At 44.1% G+C, this 25,009-nt stretch overlaps 1 protein-coding gene across 3 annotated transcripts in view; it reads right to left on the bottom strand.

Moving 5' to 3' along the window:
- Positions 1–3,788: 3,788 nt before the first annotated feature.
- The window catches only part of NKD1 (NKD inhibitor of Wnt signaling pathway 1), a 114,582-nt gene continuing 93,361 nt past the window's right edge, over positions 3,789–25,009 (bottom strand). For 2 of the 3 annotated variants that reach the window (XM_028740198.2, XM_028740200.2), the window contains 5 exons: positions 18,725–18,820; positions 10,981–11,128; positions 10,363–10,447; positions 5,804–5,934; positions 3,789–5,153 (listed from right to left, as the gene is read on the bottom strand). In XM_028740198.2, the coding sequence (XP_028596031.1) occupies positions 4,579–5,153; positions 5,804–5,934; positions 10,363–10,447; positions 10,981–11,128; positions 18,725–18,820 (1,035 nt within the window). In that variant the 3' untranslated portion in view covers positions 3,789–4,578. The remainder of the gene's footprint in view (positions 5,154–5,803; positions 5,935–10,362; positions 10,448–10,980; positions 11,129–18,724; positions 18,821–25,009) is intronic. The other variant, XM_028740199.2, reaches the window with a different exon arrangement.

Genomic DNA, 25,009 nt, shown 5'->3' with positions numbered 1-25,009 from the left:
GTTAGGTCCAGTCGCTGACGACTCTGGGGTTGTGCGCTCATCTAGCTCTATAGGCCAAGGAAGCTGGTGTTTGTCCACAGACAGCTTCCGGGCCATGTGGCCAGCATGACTAAGCCGCTTCTGGCGAACCAGAGCAACGCACAAAATGCCGTTTACCTTCCCGCCAGATTGGTACCTATTTATCTACTTGCACTTTGATGTGCTTTCGAACTGCTAGGTGGACAGGAGCTGGGACCGAACAACGGGAGCTCACCCTGTCGCGGGGATTTGACCCGCCAACCTTCCGATCGGCAAGCCCTAGGCTCTGTGGTTTAGACCACAGCGCCACCCATGTCCCCTTAAAGACTCCTACAACCATTGCTAATGCAATTTCTTTACCTCTTTCTGAGTCAAAGAGAGATATGCTCTTCTGCATTGTTGGAGTTGCCTGATTGTATGTGGGAAACATACAACAGATAGGAAGAAAACAGGAAAGGAAACGACAAACACCACTTTCTTAAGAACCTAAAGACATGGCATCTTTTCTCCAATGGAATGTGTTACACTCGTGGGGTTGCATGCAGTATAACAAAAATCACTTGAATACATCAGACTTTGTTTAACACTATCATATAAATAAGCTTATTCCTTCTACTAGGCATGTGATATGCCTTTTTTTCTTTTTTGTAGTCCATAATTATATATACATTGGAGGAAAGGAAGGGTTTGATAACACAAGCAGCAAAATAGACTAGAACAACTCAGTGGTTAAGTAAAGACTGTTCTAACCAACTTTCCCCTCCCCAGTTTTCTATACAAAAAAAATTCAGCATATAAATAATCTTTTTTTTTTTTAAACTTTAGAAATTCAAAGGATAAACCAAATGGGCTAGCTGTCACGCAGATTAACACACTTTAAAAGATATCGCCAGACATAACTGGACCAAATGTTGACAGAAGGAAAATAACACTCATGTAAAACATGGCTGGTTTTGTTTTAAAAGGAAGAGTAAAGCATTGCTTAGATTTTCCTTTTGAGACAAGAGTTGTAGAACTAATGAACAAGTGTTAATTCTGATCACCAGCCACAACCAGGTCAGACTCTTCAATGTATTTGGCGTCACTGTACACATCACGCTTCCTTCTTCAAACAGAACATCCCATTCTGAACTGATCAAAATTTGAGCTGGGGCTCCCCAGTATTTTTTAAAATGGAAGAACATCTCACAATATTGTAAACAACAACAATCACAAATACTGAAAGAAGATAAAAGCAAAAGTAAATGCTTAAAAAAAAATCCACAGTTTTATTTGTTTGTTTGTTTGTGTGTGTGTGGTCAGAGACTTCCTTTTAACTTGCAAATGCAACAAAGGGGTCCTGGCTTACTAGCTTGTTGACTGGTAAAGGGGCCAAGGACTGTGGCCAGAGGGGACGTGCAGCCCTAGAACAACCCCTCCCCAAGATCTTCCTTTTGGTAGCTTCTGCAAAAGGCACACACCAAACTGTGCACCCCCTTCTTCAAAATCCTTCGCTCTCTTGTAAACACCAAATTGCCACCTGATTAGAGCAGGAAGCCTAAAAGGGTCTCCTCCCTTTGCTGCTCTGTTTGACAACTTATTTTTAATGGGATGGCCAAGTGCTGAAGGGCCAGCAGCATTGCCTTCACCTCCTTACCTACTCCAGTGAGAGTCAAGGCCACAGGCAAAGGAGCTCTTTAATTTTATTCCTTACCTGCAGTGGGAACAGCAATAGAAGTCTTGGCAGAGTCCCTCCTTTTGAAATGCACCACTGTGTGTTTTGGTTCCCACATGAGAGGCAGGGAGGGTTTACTGTTGCTGCTTACAGTAAGGAGCTCTTCATTTGTGTGGGGGGCAGTGGGTGCTATGCAGAAAAGACGAGAGAGCTGTCTGCTGGCGGAGCCAGATGGGAAACTCTGGTCTGATCGTAGTTCCTGTACCACAGCCTCCTCCAAATATTCTGGACTATAACTCCCATCGGCCCCAGCCAGCATGGCTAATGGTCAGGTGTGATGGGAGCTGTAGTTCAATAACAGTAGGCAAGAACTAGGTTGGGGAAGGCTGCTGTAGAAGAAGAGAGATGAAGGCTTAAGAATGCTAGTGGGTTAATGAGAAGGGGTAGAGGGTGGTGAGCCAAGGGCCACCAGGCAGACAGCAAGTCTGGTTGTCTTCATAATGCCCCCCTCTACATGTAGCCTTCTTGCCTTGGGTAGCTGGATTTTTATCAAATGAAGCTAAATGTTGGAAGATTCAGGACACAGTTTTTAGTGATGGCGGCCAACTTTGATGGCTTTCAAAGAGGATCAGAAAAATTCATGGAGGATAAGGTTCTCCATGGCTACTAGCCACAATGTATATTTTCTGCCTTCACTGTCATAGGTGATACGCCTCAGAGTGCTATTGGGCTCTGGTCTTGCTTGCTGGCTTCCTACAGCAATCTAGGTGGCCACTGTGAGAACAAGTTGCTGGACTGGACAGAGCACTAGTCTGATCCAGCAGGCTCTTCTGTTCTTAGGATTTTATAGAATCATACAATTGTAGAGTTGGAAGATACCCTGAGGACAATCTATTCCAACCCCCTGCAATGCAAGAATATGCAGCTGTCCCATACAGGGATCGAACTTGCAACATTTGCATTCTCAGCACCATGGTCTAACCAATTTGGCCCAGTGTTCTCTAGCTGCTGGTCCCGAGGGGGGCGGGGGCGGGGGCAGGGAATCAAGCTTAACAACTCTTTGGCCATGCTTGCTCCTTTGACAGACAGTCGTGACCTTTTACATCATGACTTAACCTGCTTTATGGGGTGGAGGTCATATGATAGGAATGTGGAGGGGGAGACTAGAAGCAGATGATTTTTGTTTGTTTTTAAAGAAATAGGCAGAAGTAGTAGATGCTGCAGAACTAAAAATCAAGAAGCAGCTGGGAGATTGGGGTGGGGTGAAGGAACACACATACTTGTATGTTCAAAGAGCATGTCCAAAGAGTCGCTGCTTTAAGATTAAAATGTTAATATATTTTTTTAAAAACAACAACCCACAGATTTGTATAAAACACAAAAAATGTACCTGAGAGTGTGTATATTCATATATATTCATATTTATATATATTTATATTTATATATATTTGCCAACGTTTAAAAGGTGAGAAAAGCAATATTCTGTCCACAACTCTCTCTCTCTAAAAGAACAATGTGGGAAATGAAGGAGCAGGAGAACCAAGCAAAAGAAGAAGAAATCCGCAACCTGCAAAATTAAATGCATACACACACACACACACACACACGGGGGGGGGGGGGCGTGTAGGAAAACTATAAGCTGAAAAGTGAAGGTTAGCAATGCCCCAGCTGAGTAACAATATTGCTGTCTTATATGCCTTTGTTGTCAAGATGGCGCCCAAAGCAAATTTAGAAGAAGGCATATGATATGCAGAGTGGTGTGTGTGTGTGTTTGATGAAGGAAGACCCACAGGAGATTGGCTGAAGCCAGCAACAAGCCAACTTGTGATGTCATCACAGGGTGACACCCAAGAAGGGAAAATCCAATTCACTGAGGGTTACAGAAGCAGCCTTTGCAACAGTGAGAAAGAGAGGAATGCTACAAACGAGTGCAAACCTCAGAGTGGTGACTGTGAACAGGGATAAATGGGTGCAGTCTACCAACGCCCCCTTGCCTCTGAGGCCTATTTCACTCTAATGATGCCAGGACCCCACAGATCCTCTGAAGAGCCCCTATCCAGACTGCAATGGAACACGCTCCTTCATGATGGCTTTCCAACACACAACAGCCGATAAGAAAGAGAAAATATATGTTTAAATAGTACCCAATATATAAAGCAGACCGTAAAGGTGTCTGTTTAAAAAGAAAATGGTAAAAAAGGGGGTGGGGAAATAAGTTGAAAAACGTAGCTCTGTTGACAAATATAGTTAGTTATTTCCACATAATTAATATTAAGATATAGCTTGCAAGGAGGTGAGGAGTAAAACATATACAGGCTACATGAATGCAATCAAATAAAAACAACCCCCCCAGCCCCACCCCGACATAGCACAATACAATCATTAAGAAATTCTGAATTATACGAGAGGTAGCAGCTGTTTATATTCCCGGAGTCCAGAACCTTCGAACATTGCTCCCCTGATGATGGGCTTGTGTGCAATGAGGCAACGAATGGGACAAGCTGGGTGTCATAGCCTTATTGTTTTGCAGCATCTCTTCCAGTTACCGCGGAGGAAGGGATCCTTGCCAGAAGTGCATTGACAACCTGCGTTCAAGCACTGCTCGTGATGATAGCTATGGCTGTTTGCTCTTGTGCACGGGCGTTCTTGTACAAGCCAAACTTTAAATCCACAAATTAATAAAGTAAGCTACACAGTCCCACATAATATAAATAGTGTTAGGTTATTATTATTATTGTTATTAATCTTAGTGTTTTCATATAACTCCTAAGATGGGTGCTAGCAGAATATTAATGGAGTAGCAACAAGGTTAATAAGAAGAACACTTTTCTTCCAGAGTGTGGCAGCTAAAAAGGCCTCCTTCATATTGGGATGGTTCGCTAACGGACGGCAGCAGGGGGTCCATTTCATGTCTGGTAGAAGTGGTGATAGTGGTGGTGGTGCTCGTGGTGGTGGTGGTGCTCATGTCTCTGAATCATCTGCCCCACTTGGCCTTCGTACAAGATGACAGCGGGCAGGTCTCTCACGTGCTCTTTTTCGAAAACCGTCCCGGGGGGCTGGAAGGTTTTGCAGACTTGGTGAGTCTCTTTGGCCCTCTGCTTGTGTTTCTTGTAAGCCGGCTGAGGCTGCATGGGGAGATAAGGGAGGTTCGGGCCCAGCCGCGTGGTGGGGGAAGCCATCGGCACGGAGGCCCCTTGGGCAGGCTTACTCCTTACGGCCCTCCCCGCGTTGGCGGAAGAGGCATTTCTGCCCTGAGCTTTGGGAGACTTGGCAAAATGCCTGCTCGCATCTTGGCTCCGCAGCCTCTGCTGTATCTCTGCAAGCTTTGCGTAGGAGGCTTCCATCAAACTGACGTGGCCGGGGTCCGCTGCTGGCGATCTGCGCTGGTGGGCATGGAAGATTTCTGGCTCGTGGGAACGGGACCTTGTTTGGTTTGCGACTCGGATGGGAGGGTCGTGTTTTTGAGCCGCTGGTGGTGATCCTGAGAAACAAGAAGTAGAGCACTTGGTCATTTTAAGGCTCTAAGTACTGATATGACAACAAAAGCAGGAAGCAGCTGAAGTAAAATAAACCAATGTACCAAACAGAGGATGAGCTAAATAAATAAATAATAATAATAATAATAATAATAATAATAATATTAATAATAATAATGTTTGTTTGTTTGTTTGTTTAAAAGCAGCTCCCTAGCAGCTGTATTAATGATCATTTTTACACTTGGTTAATAGAGTTGAAAATTTTAGTTTAGTTCTCAAGTTCTCACTGGGTTCCAGTTACTTGAGCACCTACAAGTTTAAAGATCCAATTTTAACAACAATAAAAAGGACGGTTGGAATAGATGAGATCTAAATTCTTATTCTTATTATTATTGCATTTATATCCCACTTTTTCCCTGACAGGGACTCAAGGTGGCTTACAGCTAAAACAGAAACAACTAAAAAAAGAAGGAAAAATCCAATAATAAATAAATAAATATTAAAAGTGTGTGTGTGTGTGTGTGTGTGTGTGTGTGTGTGTGAGAGAGAGAGAGAGAGAGAGAGAGAGAGAGAGAGAGAATGAGATATTAAACATATAGATCATTACAATAGCTTCTCTAGGGAGCAGCTAAATTATAGAAAATGCATAATATACCTGGCCCAAATTTTGACGTATAGTTTTCTATTCCTGCAAGATCCAAATAGTGGTTTCTCCTTTCAATATTTTCATCAACACAATGACGATAGCATCCATTCTGTTCAGTTTTGGCTTCACCATGGTGGTACCTGTGAGAAGGAAGGGAAATTGCAATGCACATATTATTATATCCAGATCAGTGAGCACACACTGAAATGATAAGCTTTGTTTTGAAGTAACAGACGGTCAGTGCTTCTGGGAGCAATGCTCCTACAAAATTCACCCTTGGAATTCCTTGCAATGCCACATTCAATAGTAGCACACATGTAATGTTGCTGGGGCCCCAGCACCCACAGGAAGCTGGGAACAGACCTCGGAGGGTGGGCAGACAGAGCTAGGCAGACCAATGCTTCAAAACAATTTTAAGTATTTTACTGTTTTTAACAAGTTTGCTTTTATTACTTTGTATTTTACAATGGTGTTTTAAAATGTTGTAAGATCCCTTCAATCCCAGATTGGGGAAAAGGCAGGATATAAATACTTAAAATAATAATAGTTGGCCATGGGGTACCCCTCGCAATCCTAATGTATTTGGCAAAGGGGAGACTGCAGGTAAAAACTCCAGGAGATAAAGAACACACTCCTGATTGGAGGGGGAAATAGTTTTAATAAAGCCGGATCAACTGTTGGCTGAATAAGTCCATCTCTCTTTCCTGTTCAAGCAACTACCATTTCATATATAGCAGAGCTATTTCCTGAGAATGAATTTCTGAAATACCAGTCATTTATGAGCCAAACAAGGAAAGGAAAAATGGGAAGAATCTTAGCTTTAACAACGATGAGGCCAAGAATGTGGCACAATAAAATGCACCATGTCCCAACAGAACGACGTCTACATATGTAAACAATTTATTTAAAAGAAAAAAAACAGACAAGTCATTTTTTTAAAAAAAAAAGACACAAAGCCAGACCCTTTCATGGAGATTTGTGTAACTGCTAAAATGCAACAGAACAGCCTCAGATATGCAGATGACACAACTTTTGATGGCAGAAAGTGAGAAGGAATTAAAGAACCTCTTAATGAGGGTGAAAGAGCGCAAAATATGGTCTGAAGCTCAACATCAAAAAAACGAAGATCATGGCCACTGGTCCCATCACCTCCTGGCAAATAGAAGGGGAAGAAATGGAGGCAGTGAGAGGTTTTACTTTCTTGGGCTCCATGATCACTGCAGATGGTGACAGCAGTCATGAAATTAAAAGACACCTGCTTCTTGGGAGAAAACCTAGACAGCATCTTAAAAAGCAGAGACATTACCTTCCTGACAAAGGTCCCTATAGTTAAAACTCTGGTTTTCCAAGTAGTGATGTATGGAAGTGAGAGCTGGACCATAAAGAAGGCTGATCGCCGAAGAATTGATGCTTTTGAATTATGGTGCTGGAGGAGACTCTTGAGAGTCCCATGGACTGCAAGAAGATCAAACCTATCCATTCTGAAGGAAATCAGCCCTGAGTGCTCACTGGAAGGACAGATCGTGAAGCTGAGGCTCCAATACTTTGGCCACCTCATGAGAAGAGAAGACTCCCTGGAAGAGACCCTGATGTTGAGAAAGATGGAGGGCACAAAGAGTAGGGGACAACAGAGTGTTCTTGAAGCTACTAACATGAGTTTGACCAAACTGCAGGAGGCAGTGGAAGACAGGAGTGCCTGGAGTGCTCTGGTCCATGGGGTCACAAAGAGTCTGACATGACTAATGGACTAAAGAACAACAACAAAATGCAACAGAGATGACTTTCTTTGCACATACCCCTCTCAATAGCAAATTGGTAGCCACTGAATTTATTACTGTACAGTGGTACCTCAGGTTACAAATGCTTCGGGTTATGTGTTTTCAGGGTTACTTCTGGGTTTCACCGCTTGCACATGCGCAGAAGCACCAAATCACGTCACATGCGTGTGCCAACACAACACTGCGGGTTACGGACGTGCCTCCATCACAGATTAAATCCGCAACCCAAGGTTCCACTGTATTTTTACAGCCAGGACGTGGAAGAGGCATTTGTAGAATGTTTTCAGGTGTAAGAATAAGAACCTGGCTACCTTGAGTACTACGCTCTTTGACTTGTATAGGGGGCATCATTTGCTGATCCACTCTGGCAGGAAACATAGTGGGCCAATCCTAATCAAGAGATCTCTCAATTCCTGGCTAGGAGCATCATGCCAAGTTTCTGTAAAAATGCTATCTGACTGTTGTCTTGATTATTTTCGTCCAAGGTTGGACTATACTATGATTCAGGACCAACATTAGCAACTGGCATCTTCAGGCAACTGCTGGGGAATCAGAGGCCTGGCAGGGTCCAATGGTGAGGGAGGTCCACCCTTAATAAGCGGCTACAAGGCACCATGTTAAACTTCCTACATTGCTGTGGAGCAACGTCATCTTGGGGGCCACTGTGGGAGATATAAAATGGTGGCTACCCAGCAGCAATTGAAAGATCAATGCTGCTACCAGATAAGCCCATAGAGTGGGTCTGGGGTGCAGGAATGGGCCCATAGAGGATAATATGTCAAGGGCTCCCCTTCAAGCCTGGGGCAAGCTTTAGATCCCTATTCATGACACACCATTGGCTCCTGATACCAGTCACATTCCAATTATTGCATTTATAGCCCACCTTTTTCTCCAAGTTACTCAAGGCAGTAAACATGGTTCTCCCTCTCCTCATTTAATCCCCACAACAACCCTGGGTGGTAAGTTAGGCTGAGAAGTTACTGGCCCAAGGTCACCCAAACTAGAACCCTGGTTTCCCAGGTACTAGTGTGACACACTCTAACCACTACAGCACCCTGGTTCAAAGAGCCGTAGCAGACATAGAGAGAGGGTCTCAACAGTTGCCCATAACTGTGCAAAGTCACCAAAGCCCATTTCTGAGAATATCTGCAGACGCTGTTGTTGTTCTATAATAGTGCATGTAAAAAAACAAAGAAGCAGGCAAAGAAGATGTAGGATTGTTTTAATCTGTTCTACGATGGTTTTTTAGATGGCAAGCGGGCATTCAACTCGGCACTTTCACTGTGCTGCATTTTAAATGTGTTGCTACCTGCACAGTGCCCCGAGGACAAGGTGGGATAGACATCAAAAATACATGAATAAAACTGATGAAAAGGCATGATATTGGGGCAAATCTTAGCCAAATGCTTCTCTTTGCTAATCGTTGCCAACAACATGACAAGATGTTTTTCAGGGAAACAAGGTCTCTTCCCAGACTGGCATCCAAAACAATATTGTGCATTCCTTCAGGGAGATACAACTTCAAATAAATCCTGTTTTATCTAATCTTTTCAAGGCTGCAAGTATACCTGCAGCTGTGCATGAAAGAGACCACTGTCTCTCTGCTTTGCTGGAAACTGATGCACCCTGAGTCACACCAGAAAAATAACACACACACACACACACACACACACACACACACACACACACTTTTTTATTATTCTCTGAAGGGCATTTCTCAAAATTCTTTTTAAAGCACAGATCATCATTTTCCTTAAATGGTTCACAAGAAATCTTGCTTCCGATCTTCATACTGTACATTGTTGTTGCCTGCCAGCAGAAACTCATGCTGCTATAAATCTGTTAGCCTTTCAGGTTCCAAAGGGGTCTTTGTCAGTTTTGCTGCAAAAGATCAACTATGGATACCCCCTTTATTGTGAAATGCAGTTGCCAGGAGGTGAGAGGGCTCTGGTTTGGATCTGGACCTTAGCAGTGGGGGTGGGAAGGAGGTTAACCCTTTCCTCCAGGCGGTTTTCCCAGTTGAAGCTGCCTTGATGCATACAATTATGAGTCCTGTATGTAGCATGAAGGTAAGTTACATGTGTTTACTTGTAGCTGGCAAATATCTTAAGATGGGCAATACCTACAAGAGAGCAGCGCAAGCAAAGAAAGATTGATGGTGGCTTTAAAGAGTGGTTGAAACGTAGGTATTTCCTTATCAATAAGCTTTTCATGAGTGAAGTGAGGATTTGGCAGCAGCTGGCAAGGCAGCCTCTGAAGCAAGGTCTGGAGAAAGCTGGACACCTCATTACTGAAATGGAGCATGCTGTTAAGCCTGTAATGCTTGGAAGTCTAACTACAGGGGCGCAGCCAATCAGATGGGGCCTTCTCACCAGGTTATCTCCTGGCTGGGTGAATCAGGTGGCAAGGCCATGTCTGATAGGCTCCACCCATGTTGTCCCAAGATTCTATGCATCATTATGGCAACACAGGAGCAAGCTGACACAGCAGCATTTGACGTGAGCCCAACTTCTTTTTCTTTAGCAAAGAATTATACACCGCTTAATGAACAAAAACTTCTAAATGGTTTCAAAAAGAAATAAATAAAATAAAACATGCATATGAAGATCAAAACAACAAGGAGACATAGCATTTGGATAAAACCAGCAGAGCTTTAAAAATCAAATATGCATAATAAAATGACAGGTCTGAGTAGGCTTGCCTAAAAAACAAATTTTAAATCCTAAGCCTCTCAGGGCTGATCTTAAAGATCCCTAATCATGAGACAAATGAAGAATTGCTCCAGCTCACCTGAGGGAGCCCCTCTGCTTCTTCTCACAACTCCTCAGTTCTTCATTGGCCTTGCTTTCCGTTCGGTGCCTCGAGCTCTGAAGATCTGCCCCCACAACACATACACACAAAACCATGTTCATTTTCCTATTGTTATCATTTTAACCATTTCCCCCCATTGTTTTCAGAATGAACATACAACAAACATCTTCCCTCATCAAGAGTGCTATATCTTGCCATTTCCCTCTTATTATTGACATTCTTACACGGCTTAACAAATGGGGGCCATCTACCATTTAAATGAACTGAGCAGGGGAACATCATCTTCTCCATGACCACACATGGAGGGAGTGGAAGATCCAGCATCCACAGAAGCATTCTCTAGTTTTGTGTTATGTGGAGGGGGAGAAATGTTTGGGAGTAAAATGACAAAAGGGATTTAAAGGAGACTGGGGATCAGGATCCCAAAAAGATTCTCCAGTTAAAAGGATCAGGCAGTAGGTGATATGAAAAGCTGCCCATCACAGATGGCAAAACTGGTTTAGATGGACAGACAACCAACCTGGTAAGTCAGTTTTATATGCTTCTGCATAATGAGTTGACAAATCCGCCATCAGAAATTCAGAATCAAACTCTTACCAGCATGGTTCAGTAGGATACTTTTCTTCTTCTGACTCCCATCTGGAGCTACGGTGAGCTTCACCCGCAAGGTTTTACTGGAGCTGGGAGAGTGGTTTACTGAAGCATCAACTACTTCATAGATGGTATGAAGCAAGCTGGTGATGTCCTGGAATCAAAGATGAAACAAGCAGAGGGAGACAAATGCGTTAAGAACAGAAATAAAGAATGAGGTGCTTTTTCCCCGCTCAAAAAAAATCACTTGTTACTATTGACAATTCCACAACAATGTGTTTACATTCTGTGACATCACAGCAGCTCAATCAATGACAGAGTGTCTAGGAAAGAAGACGACGGCCAGTTTTGTGATTTACGGACGTAAGATGTCTGTTTCAAATGCTGTTATTGAGCAATTTGGGGGTTTCTTTTTGTTACAGTTAGCAAAAGTTATGTCCAAACTGTTTTAACTTACACGATGGCTCTTCAATTAATGAACTGTATTAATGACACAAATATCAGCTTGCCTCCTCATTGACACCAACCATACCCATTCACTTATCAGTTCTCTGTGTCTCTTCTGTGTCCCTGGACTAATTCCGGGTACTTGAAGCCAATGAGATATTGATGCCCTACTTTGTGCAAGTATTGGAGGGCCTGCCAGTCGAGAGCTTGCTTCAGTGCAAAGTCAGACTTTCACATGCTGACCCTGAAGCATCATCCATGCCAATTAAAAACCAAAAACTCATCTGGTTGTATCAGAGGAAGAAGTGAGACTGCAAGTGAGACTCCATAGGCTTGCGAGGTAACAATAATCTCTTGGTTCCTCCCTCTCTGAACTCCCTCCATGGCCAGCCATTCCATCTGGCTCAATCTGAGCTTCCTGCAAGGTGGCAGGGTCCACTCTATTGGCTCAGCTTTGCCCAACTACCTCCATTCGCATCCTTTCCTCTGAGTGCAGTAGAAGGAGGTGAGACATTCACCAGTGGCAACGTAAGACAGGAGGGAACTACCACCTGGCTAATCCTCTCCTCATGTCTGTTAAACCCCAAACAAATATTTTAAAACCATCATGTACATAAAGGTGCGCTGGCAGGAAGGCAGCGTACAGATGCAGGAAGTAAATAAATAATCACATGAGCTCAGAGAAATGGAAAAGGTATGTTACAACAAGATATCCTCTAAACTTTTGCAGGAATGATCCTGCCAACGACATTCAACAAAGATCTGGTTGCTACTCAGAGATTCATCCCTTGATGAGGTGCCTGTATCAATTCATTGCAACCACCTTTTATTGGAGGTGTTGTTATAGAAGGGAATTCCATGAGTACTAAATGTTACATCTGAATGAGCTCCCCAAAATGTGTGTGTTTATTTTCCCAAGAGAATCTGACAAGTTTTAGGAAAGAATGGTAAAATTATAGCTGTCCAGTGCTTTGCCTGCAGAAGTTTTAGCTACTTTTTTTTTTGCATGACATGCCAGAAGGCATTGAACCACCGGAGCAAATGGCTTTAAAGGAGATAAGACCTTGAGCCTTCGAGCCCAGAAAGGCAGGTTAATTAAAAGCCAAAAAGGTTCAATCTCTACTGTGAGTTATAACTGAAGTTAACAGAATGACTCCATATATACACTGGTTCTAACTTAATATATAGTATGCCAGTGTCCATCTATCCCACAGAACTCTTCCTTCAGTCTCAGCTCTGAACACACTGGGTGAGTTAAGTCTCTGGTCACAAGCAGGTACACACACACACACACACACACACACACAAGCAAGCAATATCATTCAAAATCTTCTGACAGCTTAGATCCATCCTTTTGACAACATATCCAAAATGTCAGCTAGGTGTTTGGTAGGAGACAGATGGCCATCTGAGCATTCTCACCTATCAGAAACTCCATTAACAAACCCAGCACCTCTAGAAACAAGGCTCCACAGATAAGAGGCAAACCCACTACACTGCTTACAAGGAATTTCATTGAGGAACAGTGACAGCACACACGGGCAACACACCTCTCTTTGAAACCCCAATCTGTTTTCTAACACATCAGGTCAAAAAGTTCAGCACTTCACACATGGCTAAGCTGAGAAGGTTTGGATGGTTGCAAATTACTTTGCTGCTCTTCAGCCATAGGTAGTCTCCACTGCCGGAAGGTCCAACTCAATCAACAGCTGTCCTGCATTCTGATTGTGTCATTGAGTTCTTGCCTAATCTTCTGTACCTCCAAGACACACATACACTCATCATGTAATCTGCTATGAAATTGAAGTTCTCTGTAGAATGGGGATACCTCAGTGGTACAGCAACTGCCTTGCATGCAGAAGGTCTCAGGTTTAATCTTAAGTAGGTCCTGGTAGGGCAGGCAATTCCCCCTGCCTGCAACGCCACTCCAAGTCAGTGTGGGCAATACTAGGCTACATGGACCAACAGTCTGACTTGTTTTCAAACCACTGGCCCTGCTGGCTGGGACTGATGGGAACCGAGAGTCCAACAACTGGATAACTGGTTCCACATTCCTGAGCAACCCATTAGTAAACTGAAAGACCACTGAAAAGGGAGGAAAACTCCTCACTAGGCTGAAGATCTACATCAAGGATGGATGGCTTATGGCCCTTCAGGTGTTGTTGGACTACAACTCCCATCATTCCTGACCATCAGCCATGCTGACTGGAGCTGATAGGCATTGGAGCCCAGCAACTGAAGGGCCACAGGTTCCCCATCCTTGACAAAGACTGAATGTGTGAATTTGGCTTTCACTGGCCAAATTATTATATAGCCATGGGTGGTGGGGTGGAATAGCATCGCACTACGGCCCTGTTAAGAACATAAGAAGTGCCTGCTGGATCAGGCCAGTGGCCCACTTAGTCCAGCATTCTGTTCTCACAGCGGCCGCCCAGATGCCTGTGGGAAGCCTGCAAGCAGGACCCCAGTACAAGAGTCCCCTCCCTTCCCGTTTCCAGCCACTGTTATTCAGAAGCATCCCTGCCTTCAACTGTGGTGGCATAGTATATCCATCATGCCTGGTGGCCACTGATAGATAGCCCTATCCTCCATGAACTTATCCAATCCTTTTCCAAAGCCATCCAATGTCTTCACCATAATCATATTAAAAACCAACATGCTGAACCACAAAACCAGGATTCCACCTAAAGTTGATGTCTCGGTCGCAAAATTTGGGTTTATGCATGTGAGGTGTTTTCTTTCAACACGTAAGTCCTGTAGAAACACATTAAATACTCACACTGGTGGTAGATGGGGTAGACTATGATCTGTTGTTCCACCCCCACCCCCCGTAATGCATAAGGAGGTACATTTGTTAGGAGTGGCCCATTGTAAAGATGCTGTGTGCAGTTCTCTGACCATAATTAGATTCACAAATGCTTCAGCCTAGTTTCAAGGTGAGAACGCATTAACTGCTGTGCATTTTTCACCTCATTATATTTTATGGAGAAAACCGCTCTCTGACCTAACTGCACAATGTTTACAAGGATTTCCCTAATCTTGCAACACATATAATAATTACGTTACACTCATGTAATTTTCACACCAAGGTCAGATGTAGCATAGAAATCCTGCCAACCTTGCTTAGCCAAAAAAGCTACTCAAGACCATTAGGTCTACATTCTTATCCTTATTTACCTGGATGAAAGTCCTAATGAACTCAGTGAGGCTTACTTCCAAGTAATGGAATGTCCTCCCATCAGATGTCAAGGAGATTAAGAACTACACAACTTTTAGAAGACATCTGTAGGCAGATTTTTAACGTTTGTCGTTTTTAACTTTTTTAACATTTGTCGTTTTATTATGCTTTTATATTCTGCTGGAAGCAGCCTAGAGTGGCTGGGGAAACCTAGCCAGATGGGTAGGGTATAAATAATAAAATTATGATGATTATTAAACAGTTTTAAGATTGGGCTGAGATTAAATGTATTTTTCTTACAAATTCTATGTACTTAGAAGCATGTCCTATTGACTTCAATGGGACACACTCCCAAGTAAGTGCATATATGATTGCAGTCTTAGGCAATCGTTCTGTGGCAGTGTAGCAGTACCTTCAGCAAATAACTTTTAAAATCCATAGAAATAGCACCCTGAAATGCATTATTTTAAGAGAAATCATGTACATATTAGGAGAAATGCACAAATGTGTATGAAGTTTTGTGCGGATCTTCTTCAATAAAAGAAGCTAAAACTGAAAAAAGGAGAAACGTGTTTGTTTGTTTGTTTATTGTATTGTATTCATTGCATGTATATCCCGCCCTTTTCTCCAAGGAGCTCAAGTTGGTGCACATGGTTCTCCCTCTCATTTAATCCCCGCAACTCTGTGAGCTTGGTTACGCTGAGGGGCAGGTAATGCCCCAAAGTCACACGGTGAACCCTGGTCTCCCGGGTCCTAGTCTGATATTCCAACCATCACACATTGGCTCTCACACACAAAAATGAGAGAAACCAAGACTGACAGGCTCTTCCATCCCTAACAGAATCTGGTCTAAGAGACCCAGTGTGGAATGGTGGTTAGCGTAAAAACGTTAGGCTCAAATCAATAACAACCCCACCTTTGGCAAATGTTGGAATCAGGCCTAAGGTAGATCAGGAAGAAAGCAGTGAGGGGATGTGAGATAGGAAAAGATGGAAGGGGAGAGGGAGAGGGAGGGAGGGAGGGGAGGGAGGGAGAGAGAGAGAGAGAGAGAGAGAGAGAGAGAGAGAGAGAGAGAGAGAGAGAGAGACCTGGTAAGTTGAAGCCTCAAGGCTGGCAAACTCTGTATGCTCTATTCCAAGTCTGAAGTCCAATTATTAACAACCATATGAAGCTAATTACAAGGCAGCTGTCAAGCTCCCTAAAAGCCTCTCGTGATATATAACGAGTTCATTTCTGCATGGCACAAGGAATGCTGGGAAGTAATATTAGCCAAGTTTTGCAGTTATATCCACATTACAGTGTGGAAAGTTATCTCCCTCTCACGCCAAAAAGACCATAAATGGCATTTTTTCCTTCTTCTCAGTCTTCTCACCCTGGACATTAATGACACTGTTTCAAGTACAGCGGCTGGATGCTAATTTTATAATTTGCCATCACATTAATTATGCTCCCGAGTACACGCCACAATCATTTCAAAAGAAGCCTGTTGAAGATCTGAACTTGGAAGTGAAAAAAGAAAAAATGAAGGGGCGGGGGGGCGGGAGACCCAAAACACCACAAAAGAGGTATCTCAAGAAAACCATCAAAGTAGCATTACGTTTAGAAGGATCTTAAACAGAGGACTGCCGATCTCCAAAGAGTTTCCTTCTAAGATGGAGATTTGAGTACTTTTCATGGGGAATTTGTTATTACAAAAGCAAGTGCTTGAGTTAAAAGCGGGGGGGGGGGGGGGGGGAGTGCACACTCTTTTCCTTTATGATTTTTTGGTCATTTCAGAGTACAGATGACATTTTGCCCCATCCATAAATTGTACTCTGTCTTATGTTCCAGTTAGTGATTTGGATACACAAAGAGCCTTTCCCTCCCTAAGGCTCTAAAGAAAAAGTGGCAATCAACAGTCCAGAATGCCTAACAGTAGAGAGGGTCACAACTCAACTCATTAAAAGAACACATGGGAGTGGGGGAGTGCTAGGCCAATTGGGCTAGCCCCATTTCAACGTGGGCAGCTACCACACCCACCAGGTGTAGCTGCTATGCCCATGAACCAATCTGTCCCCTCCTTCTCCAGTTTGCTTGGCAGAAGTCTCTTTCTGCTTCTTTTTACTAGGCTGCCAAGAGGTTAGAAACCTCTGTTCCATGGTCAGCATGGAAACACAGGCTACATTATATTTTATTATCGTCATCACCATTACAGGCTAGTAAATGTTGTTGACCGCTGGGAGGAGCACAGAAAGAAGAAACGCAATGTTACACCCGCAGCCGCACAACCGGATGCCTTCATCTGCCCCAGCTGGAACGAAACACGACTTTCCCAAATCAGTCTCTACAGCCAAAGCAGGCGCTGCAACACTCCAATGGTTTGACTTCACCCCCAAAGGCACACTCTTCCATGGTCTCCCGAGACAGACAGATGCCAATCAAATTTTGTCGGCTTATGTATCAGGTTGATGCACAGGCACATACTGCTAAAGCAAAGTGGGGAGAAGGCACGACGGAATTAAGAGCTGTGGCAATGTGAGCATGCCTGACGCTCTAATGCAAAATTCTGGAAAAAAGAAGATTTCCACCGTCACACTTTGTAATTTGGAACACCAAAATCCAAGGAGAAGCAGAGTTTTCTAACACAGTTCTACAGTCTGTGCCAGGGGTGGGAAATGAAGGACAGAGGTGTGTGTGCACAGAAACTAGTCTAATATACAAAAGCAAAATCTACTTTCATTGCTTTGCCCACTTTTGGCCTTACCCAAAACTAGTAGGTGGCTCCTGGAAAGTTGCCCAGATGGGGATGAAAAGGGTTCCACGGCCCTGATCTGTGCATAAGTTTCCTGAGGGGCTTGCATGCCCCAAGACACCCTACGCTGTCTTCATCTGATTTATGGAAAGGCACCAGCTATATTTTGCTGCTTTGCAATTAAATCTGATGGTGGGCAGCCTGAGATTTGACAGAGATGGCAGCCTGGACCTCTGTTCCATACCTATAAATATGGTTGACTGACGTCGTTAATCTCCCTGGAAATAATTTCAAAAGGGGCCCTTGCTATTTCAATAGCTCAGCTATAAAGGCAGGAGGGGAGCCAAAAGGAGCATATGTTTGCAAGGGTTTGTTTTGACACTCCGTTTAAAGTATCATTTGTTTGAGATTTTTATCCCTTCAAAAACAAGCCCCTTTAAAACGCCTTTGTTTTTAAATGGCTAATCCCCGGCATCAAAACGACGACATGCTTAACAAAACAAAATAGCGCAGGGTATTCCAAAAGCAGGAGATTTCAAAGCTGCTTCACGTGCAGGCGTGGCGTGGCTGCGAAATCAAGCGACGACTGAACATATACAAATGGCCTGGCACAGATCACGTAAAGCCACAGAGCCCTTGAAAGCATAACACTTTCCTCATGGTCCCAGCGCACGCATTCAGCAACCAGACATGGAATTACAGCAATGGGTGAAGGAAGCCTGCTGCTAAGGGCCCCAACTGTACTACACATTTAAGGTACTATTATACCACCTTAAACAGTCAACTAGAATTAAATTTTAAAATAAAATAGCAATAAGGCAGCCCAAATAAGCAAAGGAGAACAAGAGAAGGGCAGACTAAAAATGAACTGGGCCGTAGGCCAGCTGGAAGTAGTGATGAAACATGTAGGAGCCAAGTGGAGCTCCGTAACCTGGGGGCTACCAGAGAGAAGGCCCTTTCTCAGACTGATCCTGGTGCCCTTCAAGGGCAGCCCCACGAGTGTGCAGGAGCAATCAAGTCTAGAAGTAGGCAATGCATGTATAACTGGGGCCAGATCCATTTCTTCAACTAGTCATTTTGTTCTTCTACAGTTCTGGCTTTTCCGTTCCTACTTTGTCAAGGTTTCCTCATCCACCAGTTTTCTTGGGCAATCTCCCCGCACTTCACACACATACCCTGACAAGGAAAGCCTTTCCTGATCTCAAGTGGTATAAAGTTTCATTTATACCCTGCTTTCTCACACACATACCCCAATCCCCTGAGAACGTACCACAATATCACACTAGCTCAGCCAGTTAGTACCAGAGGCATCCTTGCCCCAGAGCATTATGGTACAAACCACTCCCCTTGTTAGCAAGCACCACACATGTATCAGGAAGCTAAACTTCGCTCACCTCACGTGTGACTCTGCCATTGTTGTCGAAGTCATAAAGCGTGAAGGTCCACTCTTGCCTGTTGTCTTCCTCAACGGACACATCACATTGCAATTCCTAAGGAACATGCAAAGAGTAGCTGATTACCTAAAGCAAAAGTCCTATTTGCAGAGGAGGCTAACTTCCTCTTTAAAATAGATTTTAAAAATAAATTCAGACAACAGTTGGTTTTTTTCTTCTTCTTTTTTAAAAAAAATATTTCTCCCCCATGCCCACCCAACAACCTGGCCCCTCTAGACAGCTCCCTGTAAGAAGAATAGAAACAGTCCAACCATAGCAATAAAAACAGGAGAACAAGGAGATGTTGGTGTAGAAAGGAAGTTCCTAAGTGCCATGCAAGTGTATGACTGCTGATTGGCTACCACACAAACACACTTATGGTAGCTAGCCAATCAGCAGCCATGCAAGCACATGAGTATCAGCAAGGGTGGCGAGCCCATCAGCAATAATGTCTTTGGGTGACACAGGCTGAGGTTCCCTTGCTTCTACCATCACCACCTGGGATCTGGTAAGGAAGACCATTCCTCTCATTGACTGCGCAGAAGCAGTGGCTAGCAGTTCTTTCCAGAGAACCATTTCATCAGTCAATTCAAAGTTCAGAAATTGGCAGCAGCATTAAAAAATCAAAGCAATACACAAAATGTCCTTCTGAGAAGGCCTTCTGAATAACTGCTCCGTTTCTAGAAGCCTGAAAGAGTTGAGTCCAGCAGGCCTTTTGAAGGATGGTGTTCCACAGAGGTGCCACCAGTGAAAAGGCCCTTCACCTTGAAGTTGGTGCCCGCCAGATCTTGTTGGCCTACAAATACCACCAGCCCCACATCTGGCAAGTCTGGTGGTCAGGGCTGCTGCGAACTGCAGCCCCACATTATTCAGAGGGCACCAAGTTGGGGAAGGCTGAGCTAAACAGTTGAAACTTGCACTGAGCCAAAAGCTCAAGGACCTGAACTTTCAGCTTGAATTTTCTGTGGGGCAAAAGGGGTGCCTGAAACTGTATGGGAGGCTTAAGGGGGATGGATTTCCCCCAAAATGACTCTCCCCTCTTCCCATTTTTTGTTTCCACCTGCAGACCATGCACACACCCCTGAATTGAAAAACAGACCTTCCATTTCCACCACCTGCAACTAGGGTGGTATTTGGCTCAGTACTAATTGAAACATGCACTTTTTAAAATTCTGGAAAGTGGCACACAGGTGAATAGGGGTGGGGGAAAGCCCCAATGGGTCAGTCTTGATCCTCTCCCCCTAGTTGGTTAGCAACCTTAATGGTAACAATATTGAGACCCCATTTCCCGTATATTCTGCTGAGCAGGAGAGGAAAGGCATTCAATAGTGCTCCTTGTCTATTTCCCTTGGGCTAAGACTCTCAGAGAATTTGAAACATTTTTTTGGTTTCATTGAGCAAGAAGACGAAACTATGTGAAAGCTACTTACTAAAATGCCTGAAAATATAATGCGAGATCCTCCAATTTAAAAGAGAGAGAGGGAACAGTGAGAAGAAAAACCTCTCCTTAATTCAAGGAGGAAAAGTGAGACACTCTCAGCATGAGGCAGGATAAAGTTGAAACAGAAGTGACCATTAATAGAAAATAGACCCGTGGCATAAACCCATTTCAGAAAAACCCCTTTCGCAACACAGATTTTTCAATGTAGTATTAATTCCGGCTCTCCCTTATAACTCATTAAAGCATTACATCTGTTGAAGTAGAACCCAATTTGGAATTAATAAAGGGGGGTGAAAAATTCTTGCCAACCACAGCTACTTTACGCAATCGTTTGAGAGCTGGCTTATGGTGAAAACGTTAAAAGACAATTAGAGCACACAGCAAGGTGGTTACATACTAAGGGTCCAATCCAGAGCCTCTAAAATCAAGGTTGTTATTCAAACATAATCTCTGCAAACTGTCAATAGGAAACAATGAAAATTTTCTGCAGCAGCTAATTAGATTTTTACGTGCCAACAACTGCAGCTGGGTTTGGGGTAAAGGACATACAGCAAATATTTTTAAAGAGTGCTTTTAAACCCAACAAATGCTTTCTGTCAGAACGATGCTCCTTAAAAATTAGTTCTGATCCTGTAATCAGCAAGAATCAGGGTACCAACGTTTTTTCTCCACAACAGACAAACCAGCTTAAACAAATTAGATGTGTATTCATGGAGGATGTGGCTCTGTGTCCATAACTGATGACCAGGAAAGCAGCAGCAAGAGCAAGCGATAAGAAACTCCCCTGAGGAAAGGTTGCAGCATTTGAGACTTTTTAGTTTAGAGAGAAGGTGAGTAAGAAGTAACACAATGTTAATTTATAAAATTGTGCATTGCAAAAAGGAGAAAAGGTTCCTCCCCCATAATTCTGGAACGTGTGGACATCCAAGGAAACTGAATGTTGAAAGGTTCAGGTCAGGCAAAATAGAGTACTTCCTTCATTCAGTGCCCAGTTAAACTATGGAACTCCATCCCACAGGAGGCAGTCCATGTCCATGAACCTGGATTGCTTTAAAAGAGGACCAAGCAATTCATGGAGGATAGGTAAAAAGGTAAAGGACCCCTGGACGGTTAAGTCCAGTCAAAGGAGACTCTGGGGTTGCGGTGCTCATCTTGCTTCAAGCTGAGGGAGCCGGTGTTTGTCTGCAGACAGCTTTTCCGGGTCATGTGGCTAAACCACTTCTGGCGTGACAGGACACTGTGATGAGTGCCACGGAAGCACCGTTTATCTTCCCACCACAGCAGTACCTGTTTATCTACTCACACGGGTATGCTTTCAAATGGTTAGGTTGGCAGAAGCTGGGACAGAGAAACAGGATCTCACCCCATTGCATGGATTCGAACCGCCGACCTTCCGATCAGCAAGCCCAAGAGGTTCAGTGGTTTTGACCACAGGACCACCCACTCCCTTATCATGGAGGATAAAGCTATTGATGGCTACTAGCCACAATGGCTATGTTCTTCCTCCACGGAGTAATGCCTCTGAATACCTTCTGATAGAAGCCACAGGAAGAGGATGTGCTCTTGTGCTTGGATCCAATTTGCCACTTTCACAGAGGCCTCTGGTTGGCCACTGTGAGAACAGGATGCTAGACTTAGGCAGGCCACTGACCTGATCCTTCAGGTTCTTCTTAAGTTCTCAATGGCCCAGCATCCACTGCCAAATTGCGTTTACCTCAGAGATTGCCCTCAGGAACCCAAAGGCTGACTGATAGTGACTTGCCAAAGTCCACTTTGCCAGGTTAGATTTAAAACAGGGTCGTCGCAGTTCACAGGCTTCCTGGTCGGCGGCGGGGTGGGGAGGGGGACATTGAGCAAATTAGTCTGGCTGGCTTACAGCCCCCCTCCCCAAATTTCTGTAAGATGCTCGCCTTCCTTCTTTCAAGGCTCCCGCGATCAGAGTCAGCAAGAGTTGCAACACAAGCCATGGGGGCAATTAAAAGAAAAGTCGTTGCACGCAAGTAAAATAAACAGCTCCAAATAGCTCTGGCATGATGGGAGCTCAGAAATACCTGCTTGATCTGCTGACTTGAAACCAATTCCCTACAGCAGTTAACGGTAAAGCCCCCCGTCCCCCGCTGAGTTCAAAGGCAGTCTTCTCTTAGCTGTAACAAGCCCCGGCTGAAAGCTGCCAATGTACCCCCCCCCCCCCCGCCTGCAAACTTGACAGTGGAAACTGAGTTTCGTATTACACAAACATTCCCAGGAACCTTTAAAAGCCAAGGCACATCCACCACCTCAGATTTAGACCTCTCCCTTCTCGACAGTCACATTTCAGATTCTTTTGTACCCGGTCATGAAACGAAAAAACGTTTACCATCCTCTTAGCCCCTTAGCTTACACGATTCGGAAGCTTTGATTTGGAATACAAGTGGATACGTGCCTGTGAATATCTCAGTGCCTGGGCCTCTGCCACGTAAGAACAGCTCTCTCTGTCCTGCACTGCCTAAAACTCACAAGCTTTCCTTTGTGCGTGTGTGAGGACGTGCCACTCCGCGTTAACAGCTGAAACAGGCAACTTATTTCCTTTGTTAAATAACAGGGGTTTGTGGCGATCGCTTGGCTTTGCAGGGTGCCTGTGGCTAAAGCAGAGTTCCAGATAGCAAAATTGTTGGTTCTGGACAATCTTCTGGCATTACCTCGTTCATATGGGAGTATAAGGCACCACAGAATTCAAATCAGGGACTCTGGCTGCAATGTCCAAGAACTTTACTCCCCACACCTCCTGGAAGAGAAAGGTGTTGGCCCTGAACTTTCCTGCTCTACAGCACCACCAAGGTGCTGCAACTTGTCCACCCAGCCAGACCAGGAGATCTGGGGAGCCAATAGGAGCCTGCCTGAAATTGTGTAACTGTTGTTTCTGCTTGGTCAGAATTGGAGAAAATTGTCAGAAAGAGCTTCTGATTTGGAACCAGGGCATCTGCTTGAGCTGGACTATATATCTGACCCTCTGAACTGATGGTGTTCCAGCCGGGGTCTTCCACATTGGTACTCAAAAAGTTCAAGATGGCCATTAAAAATAAATGAGTAATTCTATATATACCTGAGCTGAAACTACTCAATTTTTCCAGGGACACATTTAGCCATGCCAATCATCATCATCATCATCATCATCTCCTACTTTTCTCTCTCCTACTTTTATGTTATCCTCACTTGTGCTTAGCAATGTCATCACACAGCCATAACTGACTGGCCACACAATATGACATCATCCTACTCACTGCACAATTCTTGATTAGTTGGGATCACCTAAGTAACTCTTCAAGGAAGAAGGTGAAAGCAGCAGCCGGGGATTAGGGGGTTGGTAGAAATCACACTGAAGAAGCAGTAACCAGGCCCAGAGGCAACAAGGGTGCCAAATAGGATGGTTGTTTTTTTTTCAGAAGTCAAGCATTTGCTCCATCTAAAAAACTTCCCTAGAAGAATTTGTGTCCTACTGAAATTTGCTAGCTGCTCTCTAAAAATAAAAATCAAAAACTGGAGACTACCCAGAGCACCTATAAATTATGATCATAAGAATGAATTTATTGACAAACTGATGATGCTCAGTTCACCATCAACCTGGAGATAACACACGTGCTGTTTCAACAACATTGAGGTGCATGATTCTCTATTATTATTATTTTAATCTGTATACTGTCTCTATGGAGACTGGCAGCCTTTTAGTCTGGATGACGGCATATCTGGGTGCTCCTGTTTATTAAATCCCTTTCTTCATGAGCAAAGCTTGCCAATGGCGAACAATGTCTGGCAGTTTTATGTTGCTTGTAAGTCTACAAGGAAATAGGCCATCAGACTCATTCCTGGCAAGACCTTTTCCTCCTCACCGCCTGTCTTAATCAGATGGATTTCCAGTGCAGCTAGGTCAAGGTTGGATCACCCTAGGGGCCCAGAGATGAAAGACTTTTTGCAAGTTTTTTTTCCACTAGGAAGTGTATAACAAAAGAGAGAGAGGGACAGAAGATAGTAGACTACAAAGGAAAACAAAATTAAAAAGAAAAAAGAAAAGAGCCCACATACAGCACAGAAACGCAATCAGGCCGGTAGAGGAACAGCAAAATAGCACATGAAAGGAAGGAAGGAAGCATTAAGTGTTTAGGATAAATGGTTCACAATATGTGGGGTTGTCCTGGCACACATTCTGATCCCTGGGGGTAGGTGTCAACATTCCTCATCTCCCAGCACATCCTCAAGCTCTTGGGCTGCTCCAAAGCTTCCTTAGCCCTTATGGCTTATCCCACTGACCTTCCAATTGTAACAGATTTTCCTTCCTGCACCCTACTTAAGGGCCAGCGGCAATGGGCAGTATGGTTGGGCACATGCCTAGGGTGCACACCCCAACAAGGGGCTCGCTGGCCACCCCCTCCATGGACCTCCTTCTCCTCTGCTTGCTCACTTGCCTCTCACTCTGGCCCAGAATAGTGGTGTGGAGGAAGAGGAACAGGAGGAGATGTCACGTCACTGTTTGCTCTTTGGCCCTCAAGACTCGCTAGGGAGCAGGAGGTAGAAATAAGGACGAAGAAGAAGAACAAACAGATGGAGCAGCTGGGGATAATGGTAGTGTGGAAATAACATTTGCTGAGGGAGTGGTGGGGAGGCTCCATGAAGGGTTCTTGTCAAAGATCCCTCTGAAACCTGGAGCCAACACTGCCCCATTACCACCAAGAGTTTAAAGCTCCACCCTTATATGTAGATAAATATTTATTGCATTTATATCCTACCTATTTTCTCCAAGGTGCACAAGGTGGTGTGCACAGGTCTCCCCC

Source organism: Podarcis muralis, chromosome 7 (genome assembly GCF_964188315.1).
Source record: "Podarcis muralis chromosome 7, rPodMur119.hap1.1, whole genome shotgun sequence".
Taxonomy (NCBI): domain Eukaryota; kingdom Metazoa; phylum Chordata; class Lepidosauria; order Squamata; family Lacertidae; genus Podarcis; species Podarcis muralis.
The sequence above is the reverse complement of the archived record's forward strand: the minus strand, read 5'-3'. Positions and strand labels throughout refer to the sequence as shown.